This window comes from Diabrotica undecimpunctata, chromosome 3 (assembly GCF_040954645.1).
Source record: "Diabrotica undecimpunctata isolate CICGRU chromosome 3, icDiaUnde3, whole genome shotgun sequence".
NCBI classification, from domain to species: Eukaryota; Metazoa; Arthropoda; class Insecta; order Coleoptera; family Chrysomelidae; genus Diabrotica; species Diabrotica undecimpunctata.
Window position 1 is genome coordinate 76,607,180 of NC_092805.1, and position 11,961 is coordinate 76,619,140.

The window sequence follows — 11,961 nt, forward strand, 5'->3', positions numbered from 1 at the left end:
CTACTTTTTCTGGATCATATCTTAACTTCCGTTCACCCAATAAACAACGGAATCTATTTTTCAGAACCCCATTACATCGTTCAATAACATTCCTTGCAGATGCATGGCGGAAGTTGTATCTTCTTTCTGGAGTTCCATCTGCAGCATTTTGAACAGGTGTCATGAGCCAAGGCTCTAAGGGATAACCAGAATCACCCAATAACCAGGAATTAGTGTCACCAGCCTCATAACAGTTTTGTAGCTCTTGTCGGATTGCAGACCTCCTCCAAATATATGCATCATGAGTGGCTCCAGCATATCTCGGGTTTACATTCAAAATAACCAACTTACTGTTGCATATCTAAAAAATATTTTAAATCAAATTCTATGTCATTAATTTATTTTAAAGTCTTACCAGCTGGACATTCTTTGAATGATATCCTTTACGGTTAAGATAATTATGTTCCTCTATTCGAGGAGCTACTATTGCTACATGTGTGCAATCGATTGCCCCAATTACACCAGTAAATTGTCTTGTCTCCATGAAACCTGTTTTGATTGCAAGCTTTGCTTCTGGTGTGACGGGAAATTCAATCCAGGTATTTGACAGATTATGTACAATTAAGTCAGAAACTTCCTTGATACATTTGCTTACGGTAGTCTGTCCCATACATACTGCATGACTATGACCAATAACCCGTTGATATGACCCATTGGCAAAAAAAAATAAGGCCGCAAATATTCTTATGCTGGGGTCAACTGCAATGGGGTGTAATGAATTATTCATATGGGGCAACAGCTGTTCTATTAAATAGTGAACCATATCTTTAGTTAAGCGATACAAGGATATGAAATGATTATCGCTAAAAGAAAATGGGTCACTTTCGTTACGCATTATCCTTCTTTCTATATTCTGTTCTAGAATTTCATGCTGTCTATTTTCCTCCTCGATTTCCGCAAACATAAGTTGGTATAATGGAAGCATCTGGTAAATAAAACCTATATAATATAATAACTATACTTAATTATTTATATACCTTTGCTTTGAATCCCGCAGTTTTACAGTTTAGAAAATAAAAATATTTTCAGTTTTCCTGTCACTGTCAATTTATTTTAATAATCTTGGATAGAACATCAACATTTCCTACAATATTTTCAAGATGAATAGTATATTCACGATGTTTACCGAATGACGGTTTCTACTATCGTATTCTATTTGGCGTGCTTCAAAAATGATTTCCACAACAAAACTTTTACGTGACGTCACTAAAATAGAATTCTATTTTGCATGCTCCCACTACTGGCATGGCAGCAAACTTCAGCTTGGACGCTAAATTTGGCGGGCTCCTTTTTTAATGTTTCAGGAAATATGAGAATTTACCTTCAGTTTCGGGCTCCCAAAATTCTGGATTCCACATCTGTGTCGATGGACCATAATTTATGTACGAGACGCACAATAAAGCCTCGATGGTTAGCGGACTGTATACTTAATTAATTGAAATAAGACTCACGAAACTTACTGTAGTTACACCTTTATTTAATTTAGACTATTCACCATTCACTTATGATAATTAGATGGCTATAAGCCAGAGCTAATACAATATTTACTAGTTCAATAATAATAATAATTAGATGGCAACAAGCCAGAGCTAATGTATGTTTTTACTTTTTATAAAACTACAACTAAAAAAAATGGCGTTATGCATAATGAATGCACTGGCGCAGAATGTCACTTGTCACTTTTTGGTGGTGGCAGCACCGAACAACCCGAAGGTGCACTCGACTCGGCGGGAATTGTTCGCGCATCTGGTTTGCGCATTGTCAGCGGCCATGTTTTAGTTTTCAGTCACGTCGTTGACACGATTATTTTGTGTTTGTTGTTGTCAGATCTAGAGGTGATTGATCCAAGTATTTTTGTGGATCAGGTCAAACTGATACGCGTAAACAAAAATACCTGCTAAAAAATACTGGTTTGGAAATCAGTTTGTTATCATTCGTTTATTATACATCTAAGCATAACGATAACATTATTTGTATTTTGTTAGATTTCTTTATAGTTATTAAAATGACTGTTTTACTTCAAATACTTAAATTACTGTTATTCAGAGATTGCATAAAAAGTTCATAAAAAATGGCGATAGTCTTGCCTACTTCACACCAATTGCCGTCTGTTGATATTTCTCTAAAGCTTTGTAAACATTAAGAAATGCACGAGAATAATTAAGGACGTACCTGTTACTGAGTCTGTGTCTTTATCTGTCGGCATGTTATTAATTTTTGCTCGGGCGCCAGTTTGAGATGGGTAGCTCTTTCGGGGCGACAGACTCAGTAAAACACAGGTTTGAAGTAAAAATAAATCTATTAATTTAGTATATCTACAATAAATAAAAATAAAAGGAATTCTACGTTGTATACTTATACAATGAATGAAACTAAAACGAATTCTACTGGATCCTGTGATGAACGAAGTCCTCGGCGAACGTTTATAAAAGAAAAGAAATTAATTAGTACTACTAATAAGAAACGAAATGGGGGAAATCGATCGCGCGCAGATTTATACTCGCTTTCGCTTCAATTCAGCGAAAGCTCCGAATATGCTCGCAAAACAAAATATTTAGCTGTGCAGACCCATGGCAATGTTCAATACACAATGCCGACGGGTTCCGCTTGGCTAAGGACAGAATATTATCCTCAATACGGAAATCTCTCTGTCCCGGTTGGTTCTGTGCAGATTCGCGGTAATGCTCAATACGCAACACCGATGGTGTGGGGTATTAACAAACAAATGTACTATTGCAAATTAATAGTACTTAATTAACAGAACTATTCCTTCGGTAACTCTGGCGAGAAAATGGACTTTTCCTCATTGGTGCAAATAATTATTAAAATTTAAATGGTTGCAATAAACAATCAAAAACAATTTATAGGTTTAGGTAAAACTAGGTAAAACTTACCGCTGGGTCTAATTACCAGGGTGTGCACTACAAAACAACGAACGAAATCAATTTAATATGCGTGTATGGGTTCACGTGCCGGGTTGCGTCTTTTCCTTTCAACGACTGGTGCTCTTCTCTCTCAAAGGGACGCATTCCACGAGCCCGATGGCGGTACTTATAGGGATCGTAGGAATACAGGGAGGACAAATGTATTGATTAATTTATACAACCATATCTAAATTTAAACATTCTCCCCCCTTTAAAGGCCATAAGGTCTTTAAAAAACAAAACGAATTCCAAATACTATAATTACTTAAACAACTAAAACGATAATTAATACAAACAATTCCTATACAAATCTTACACAAATATTCAAAACTTAAACTACAAGAAAAAAATTAAAATTAAAATGGTGGTTTCGTCGCGGTTATATTGACAAAAGTCGAACAAAACAAAATCAGTAAAAAGGCTGACCAACTAATCTTCATCTATCGGCAAGGGACAGATTCGAACAAGAGGCCGTTTTAAGGTTCCGGTGATCGTACGCACGGTAGCCACTCGAGCTACACCGTCTTTACCCTCATGCAATTCAACAAGACGCGCGAGAGGCCATTTACACGGAGCCAAATTATCCTCCTTTAAAACAACTAAGGCACCGATTTTAGGTACAAAGCCAGAATCTAACCATTTGGACTTTTGTTGCAAGGTGTGCAAATATTCCTTTCGCCATCGAGCCCAAAAATCCCTATGGATGCGTTGTAACAACTGCCATCTGGACAAACGATTGAAGGATACCTCCGAAAAATCAGGCACAGACAATGATGTCAAGGGTTCAAGAGTCAGGAAATGTCCTGGGGTCAACGCATTGAGATCTTCAACATCATTGGTTAATGGGGTGAGAGGGCGTGAGTTTAAGACCGATTCAATTAAAGTTAAAACGGTATAAAATTCTTCGTAGGTCAAAATTTGAGCCCCGACTATACGAACAATATGTTCCTTTACAGAACGAATTCCCCGTTCATAAATACCACCAAAATGTGGAGCAGCGGGAGGAGCAAATGAAAACTTAATATTTTCTTTATCGAGAGCGCTCTCCATGAAGCTACTAAGCTGTCGATAAGCACTATGAAAATTAGTGCCATTATCACAAAACACTTGCGATACTCGACCTCTCCGAGCGATAAAACGTTGTAAAGCGGCCAAAAAGGCTTCCGCGGTCAAATCACTAGCTAATTCAAGATGTAAAGCCTTTGTAGCGCAACATACAAATAGACACAAATAGGCCTTTTGAGTTCTAACTCCCCTGTAACGAGACATGGTTATCGAGAACGGTCCACCATAATCTAACCCACAAATCGAAAAGGGTTTAATGGCACCGAGCCGAAATTTAGGCAAATTACCCATAGGGGGTTGTAAATTTTTCGGAGATTGTTTCCAACATCTAATACATTTGGACAATACCGAATTAACGGCTTGTTTAGAAGACATTATCCAAAACCTTTGACTAACCAAAAACTGAGTACTCTTAAATCCAGCATGTAAATACTTCTCATGATAATGACGAACTAGAAGAGTAGTAAGGCGAGATTTTTTTGGTAACAAAAACGGGTGTTTTGCTTCATACGATAACGAAGACTGAGATAGACGACCACCTACTCTTAAACACTGAGTACTATCATCTAAAAATACTCCCAACTTACGAAATGGTTTTGGAAAAGAATTTGATTGCAGATGTTCTTCAAAATACTTTTCTTGTGTAAATCTGACAAGAATAATCAATGAGTCTTCTAATTCTACGGAAGTCAAGGGTCCTGACCGTTTCGACCTTTTATAACGAGAGTTGTGCGCGAATCGCAACATAAAAGCCAAAATTCTTTGGATCGAGGTAAAAGACGATTTATTTTTTAACAAACAAGACAAAAAATGTTCCTCACGAGTGGAAACAAACACTAAAGCTTTCTTTATCTCTTCCAAAGAGGATTTTTCCTGCAATGAGGGAGGAACCTCTGGAAAAATTAATGGAATATTATACAAAAACGAAGGACCTGTTAACCAGTCTAATTTTGATAGAAAAGCGGCCGGTAGCATGCCTCGCGAAGGCGCATCGGCTGCATTATTTCGAGATTCGATATAATGCCAAGAATAATTTTGACTATGGGACTGGATATACGAAATGCGATTTGCGACGAAAGTTTTGAATCTCGAGTGGGAGCTTTTAATCCAGTGCAACACGATTTGAGAATCTAACCAACCATACACATTTTGAAATATTATATGCTTCCACGACTCTAACACAAACGACATAAGTTTTACCAAATGAACAGCAGCTAACAATTCTAATCGAGGTATAGTAATCTGTTTTATAGGAGCTACTTTCGATTTGGCACACAGTAAATTAACTTGAACTAGGTTACGAGTATCAATACTACGAATATAAACGACACAAGCATATCCCTTTTCACTAGCATCGGCAAATCCATGAAGCTCTAAGATCGGACATGAGGAAATATTCAAAAAACGAGGAATTTTGAACTGTGAAATAAGAGATAGTTCGCTCTTATATTGTTCCCATACCCGAATTATTTCCGAAGGAGGACGATCATCCCATTTAAGACCGGTTGCCCAAAGTTGTTGGATTAAATGTTTAATGAAAAAGGTAATAGGTGTTAAGTAACCACAAGGATCATAAATTCGAGCTAATTCGGACAAAAACGATCTTTTAGTACAAGGGACGTCTTGCAATTTGACTGAAAATTGAAAGACGTCGGACTGTGCAATCCACTTCAAACCAAGGATTTTTAATGAAGGACCATTTGCTTCTGGATCAAAATTAATGGAGTGAGGATTAATATGGGATTCAGGAAACTGCGACAACAATTTGGGTTCATTCGAACACCATTTCCGTAACTCAAAGCCTCCTAACTTTAACAAAGCGACTAATTCGTCAACTAAAGTTTGTGCTTCTTCGAGAGTCGCAGCACCAAAAACAAAATCATCAATATACGAAGCATGACGAATAAGCGAGACGGCTTTAGGAAAACGAGAGCCTTCGTCTAATGCTAATTGTTGGAGAGTTCTTAAAGCGAGATACGGCGAAGATACTATTCCAAAAGTAACAGTTAATAAACGATATTCCTGAATTTCCTCAGCGCTAGAAAATCTCCATAACACGCGTTGATAATCCGTGTGTTCAGGAGCGACTAAAATATTACGATACATCTGACGAATGTCCGCACACAGCGCAAAACGATTAAGTCTAAAATTCAACAACAGCGAGACTATGTTCTGTTGCAGCTTAGGACCGACCAGTAAATAGTCGTTTAAAGATTTACCGCGACTGGGACTTTTCTGAGACGCATTATATACAACTCGAATTTTACTTGAAACACTATCTGGTTTCACAACGCAATGATGTGGAATATAATACTTTCCCCTTTTCTTTTCGGCATTAGAGACTAACTGCATATGACCTAAATCAAGATACTCCTGCATATGAAAAGAATATTCTTTTTTCAAACTTGGTTGACGAGATAAGCGTCGTTCTAATGATAGCAATCTATTTAACGCAATATCATAGCTATCTTGCAAACAAGGCGGCGATTCACGAAAAGGCAAAGATACAACATATTTACCCGAGACGTCCCGATTATGCGTTTCCAGATAAATGTTCTCACACAGAACGTCTTCTGGTTCTGAAACTGGCTTTTCCGGTACGTTTTCCAGTTCCCAAAATTTCGTTAACGAAGAATTTAGTGGGTCTTCAATATTTGAAAGACAAACAAGCGAAGTCGAGGAAAGGTTAGGTGTGCTAGTAGGTCCTAACAAAATATAACCAAAAACGGTATTTATGGCATCTGGTTGTCCCGCTTTACCTTCAATTTTACCTTCTAACAACACCTTCGAAAATATGCTACAACCAATTAACAAATCTATAGATTGACTACAGTTAAATTCGGGATCGGCTAGCTTCAAATTTTTAATATAATTCCACGTCGATATGTCAATTTTGGTGCTCGGCAAATCCGAGCAAACCCGATCTGTAATAATAGCCTCCAAGTGATACACCGGTGACTCCTGATGACGAGGTTGGATAGAAAAACTTATTTGACCTTGATTCAGTTTCGTTTGCATCGAATTGAGTCCGTTAACTTCAAATGAACAAGGAGTTTTAGGCCAACCTAATCTACTGGCAGCTTTACGACTAATGAACGAACTCATTGAACCTGAATCTAGAAGACATCTCAAGGGCTGTTTACATCCCTTACTATCAATCGCGTGAACTAAAACGGTACCGAGCAAAATTTCCTTTTTTGTCTCGTTTTTCTTCCCTATAAAACTAGCAGCACAATGTGATATTTCAGGCGAATTTTGTTCGACTCCCGATGCCCCTGGATTATTAGTATTTTCTATGGACGACTGACTATTGGAACGATTTCTATCAAAATGCAACAAACTATTATGAAGGTGACTATTACATTTACTACATTTAAAGGCCTTTGGACACGACTTGACAGAATGATTAGCCTGATTAAGACACCTAAAACACGAGGAAGATTCTTTACAAAATTGGTATCTTTCTTTTGGAGATTTTTTCAAAAACAACGAGCAATGGTTAAGAAAATGACTTTGTTTACATAAAGCACAACATATTGACGACGAATTTGTAACAAAGGATGAACTACTATTATGCCTTGACTCATTGGAATGTTTATAATTACACTTTGGCTCCGTATAAGTTGGAGCCCTCGACGATTTCTTAGATTCACTTAAGCTACTATTCAAATTATCGTAAGCAATGTACTGAGTTTCAATAAACTCTACCAATTTTTGAAATGACGGGATTTTATTCGATTTATTTTCTAACTCAAATAACTTTACTGAATCCGCGTCTAATTTCGACAAAAGTAAATTAAACATAATAAAATCCCAATGTTCTGTCGGAAGACCTAATGTTTTCAATGCGGCTAAATTTTCTAAAAACGTGTCTACTAATTTAGCCAGATTTTTCGAATTAACTACCGATATTTTCTGTACGCCCAAGATCGCATCCCAATGCGCGGACGCACAACGACGAACATTTGTGTAGCGTTTAACAATTAGGTCGTAAGCAATTTGATAATTATCGCTATTTATTGACAAATTACGAATCAAACTAAGTGGAGTACCTTCTAAACATCCTTTCAAATACTTAAACTTTTCTACGTCTGCTAGGCCTGCGTTATTATGTACAACCGAATTATATAAGTCTAAAAACGAACTAAACTCCTTAAAATCACCCTTAAATTTAGGCAGCTCTATTTTAGGCAAGCGAATATTTGATTGTGGAACTACTACCGATCTAAATGGTTCTGGAGTTTCAAATTGTGGCTCAAATAATTCCTCACTAAATAGTTTTATTTTATAAAATTGTTCCAAAAATAATTCCCGAACATTTTCTTCAACCCTCGTATCCGCGTCTGGTACAGAAAGAATATTACTAATAATATTAGTGTGATGTTTTAAGAACTCTTCGCGAATCGAATCTAATTCTTCCAGTCTAATTTTAAATAAAGGGCGAATAGAAACGTCTGAACGGGCCTTAAAACCTAAATCGAAAATTAACTGAATATCATTTAAAGCAGTTTTTCTTAAAAATTTGAGCTTCCTATTCTTTTCTTCAAGTTTTTCCATTTTAAATTTTTAACAAGTTCCAATAATATTTATACAAACGAAAATGTACAAAAATGTGGTCTAAAACCCGAAATTATCGATTTGTAATTTGATACTTTATTAAAACGACGATAATCCCCTTTTAAAATCCCATATGGTCGACTTTACAAAAAGGTCATAAATTATTCTCGAGCCACGACAAGAGACGCAAACTTAAGATAAGAACCCTCAAAACGATAAAAAATACGACGAGACGAAACCAACCATTCAAATTTAAATATAACAAAAAATATTTTTTCAATAAATGAGTTCAAATCCGGCTCGAAGGACCAATGTGGGGTATTAACAAACAAATGTACTATTGCAAATTAATAGTACTTAATTAACAGAACTATTCCTTCGGTAACTCTGGCGAGAAAATGGACTTTTCCTCATTGGTGCAAATAATTATTAAAATTTAAATGGTTGCAATAAACAATCAAAAACAATTTATAGGTTTAGGTAAAACTAGGTAAAACTTACCGCTGGGTCTAATTACCAGGGTGTGCACTACAAAACAACGAACGAAATCAATTTAATATGCGTGTATGGGTTCACGTGCCGGGTTGCGTCTTTTCCTTTCAACGACTGGTGCTCTTCTCTCTCAAAGGGACGCATTCCACGAGCCCGATGGCGGTACTTATAGGGATCGTAGGAATACAGGGAGGACAAATGTATTGATTAATTTATACAACCATATCTAAATTTAAACAGATGGGTTCCGCTTGGTTAGGGACAGAGTACGATCCTCAATAAGGAACTCTCTCTGTCCAGAATGGCTCGCAGGTTCACTACACCGGCGAGTCAGGGAGCCTAGAGCGCTAGCTACAACACTGTCTAATTCCGCTATTCACACGCCTTAAATAGCCGTTTAAATCCCACTACGCCGTCACGTTGTAGAAGTGGATGCGCAAATATTGACACTCCCACGGTTCGAACTGTTAAACGATCAGAGCATCGTTACACAATAAGTCGCCACTTACGACAGGCAGGGCCTACTTGCCTCGGCCGTATTCTTATCTCTGCAAGCCGAACGGACACACACACACTCACACACACACGCACGCACACACGCACACACACGCACACACACACACACACACACACAAATACACTCTTCACCTCTCGACTCCTACCCATTAGTCGCCACTTACGACAGGCAGGGCCTTCTTGCCTCGGCCGTATTCTTATCTCTGCAAGCCGAACTAACACACACACACTCACACACACACGCACGCACACACGCACACACACGCACACACGCACACACACACATACACTCTTCACCTCTCGACTCCTACCTATTAGTCGCCTCTTACGATAGGCAGGGCCTTCTTGCCTCGGTGGTGCTCTTATCTCTGCAAGCCGAACTAACACACACACATACTCACACACGCACACACACGCACACACGCATACACACATACACCCTTCACCTCTCGACTCCTACTTATTAGTCGCCCCTCACAAGAGGCAGGGCCTTCGTGCCTCGGCCGTATTCTTATCTCTGCAAGCCAAACAGACACACACACATACACTCTTCACCTCTCGACTCCTACCCATTAGTCGCCTCTTAACGACAGGCAGTGCCTTCTTGCCACGGCCGTGTTCTCATCTCTGCGAGCCGACTGGACACACACACTCACACACACAAATACACACACACTCACACACGCACACACACGCACACACGCACACTCACACACACACATACACTCTTCACCTCTCGACTCCTACCCATTAGTCGCCTCTTACGACAGGCAGGGCCTTCTTGCCACGGCCGTGTTCTTATCTCTGCGAGCCAACTGGACACACACACACTCACACACACAAATACACACACACACTCACACACGCACACACACGCACACTCACACACACATACACTCACACACACACAAACACGCACACACGCACACACACACACATACATTCTTCACCTCTCTAATCCTACCTATTAGTCGCCTCTCACGACAGGCAGGGCCTTCTTGCCTCGGCCGTGTTCTTATCTCTGCAAGCCAAACAGACACACACACATACACACACACTTACACACGCACACACACGCACACGCACACGCACACACTCTCCACCTCTCGACTCCTATCCATTAGTCGCCTCTTAAGACAGGCAGGGCCTTCTTGCCACGGACGTATACCTATCTCTGCGAGCCGTACGGACACACACACACACTTGCACACACACACACACACACACACATACACTCTTCACCTCTCGACTCCTACCCATTAGTCGCTCCTCACAGCAAGCATGGCCTTCTTGCCACGGACGTATTCTTATCTCTGCGAGCCGAAGGGATACACACACACATACACACACACATACACACACACATACTCACACACACACGCACACACACACTTCACCTCTTGACTCCTACCTATTAGTCGCCTCTTACGATAGGCAGGGCCTTCTTGCCTCGGTCGTGCTCTTATCTCTGCAAGCCAAACGGACACACACACATACACACACACTCTCACACGCACACACACGCACATACGCACACACATATATACTCTTCACCACTCGACTCCTACCCATTAGTCGCCTCTTACGACAGGCAGGGCCTTCTTGCCACGGCCGTGTTCTTATCTCTGCGAGCCGACTGGACACACACACTCACACACACAAATACACACACACTCACACACGCACACACACGCACACACGCATACTCACACACACATACACTCTTCACCTCTCGACTCCTACCCATTAGTCGCCTCTTACGACAGGCAGGGCCTTCTTGCCACGGCCGTGTTCTTATCTCTGCGAGCCAACTGAACACACACACACTCACACACACAAATACACACACACACTCACACACGCACACACACGCACACTCACATACACATACACTCTTCACCTCTCGACTCCTACCCATTAGTCGCCTCTTACGACAAGCAGGGCCTTCTTGCCACGGCCGTGTTCTTATCTCTGCGAGCCGACCGGACACACACACACACTCACACACGCACACACACGCACACACGCACTTACACACATACACTCTTCACCTCTCGACTCCTACGCATTAGTCGCCGCTTACGACAGGCAGGGCCTTCTTGTCACCACCGTGTCCTTATCACTGCGAGCTGACCGGACACACACACTCACACACGCACACACACACGCACACACGCACACACACACATACACTCTTCACCTCTCGACTCCTACCAATTAGTCGCCACTTACGACAGGCAGGGCCTTCTTGCCTCGGCCGTATTCTTATCTCTGCAAGCCGAACGGACACATACACTTTCTAATACACAAGCACGCACACACGCAGACACACGCACACACACAAAAACACTTTTCACCTCTCGACTCC

The 11,961-nt window shown here is 40.2% G+C and overlaps 1 protein-coding gene across 1 annotated transcript; it reads right to left on the minus strand.

Moving 5' to 3' along the window:
• Positions 1–3,392: 3,392 nt before the first annotated feature.
• On the minus strand, positions 3,393–4,013 carry LOC140435910 (uncharacterized). Its single transcript, XM_072524622.1, has one exon. The coding sequence runs from the start codon at positions 4,011–4,013 to the stop codon at positions 3,393–3,395; it is 621 nt and encodes a 206-aa protein (XP_072380723.1).
• Positions 4,014–11,961: the final 7,948 nt, after the last annotated feature.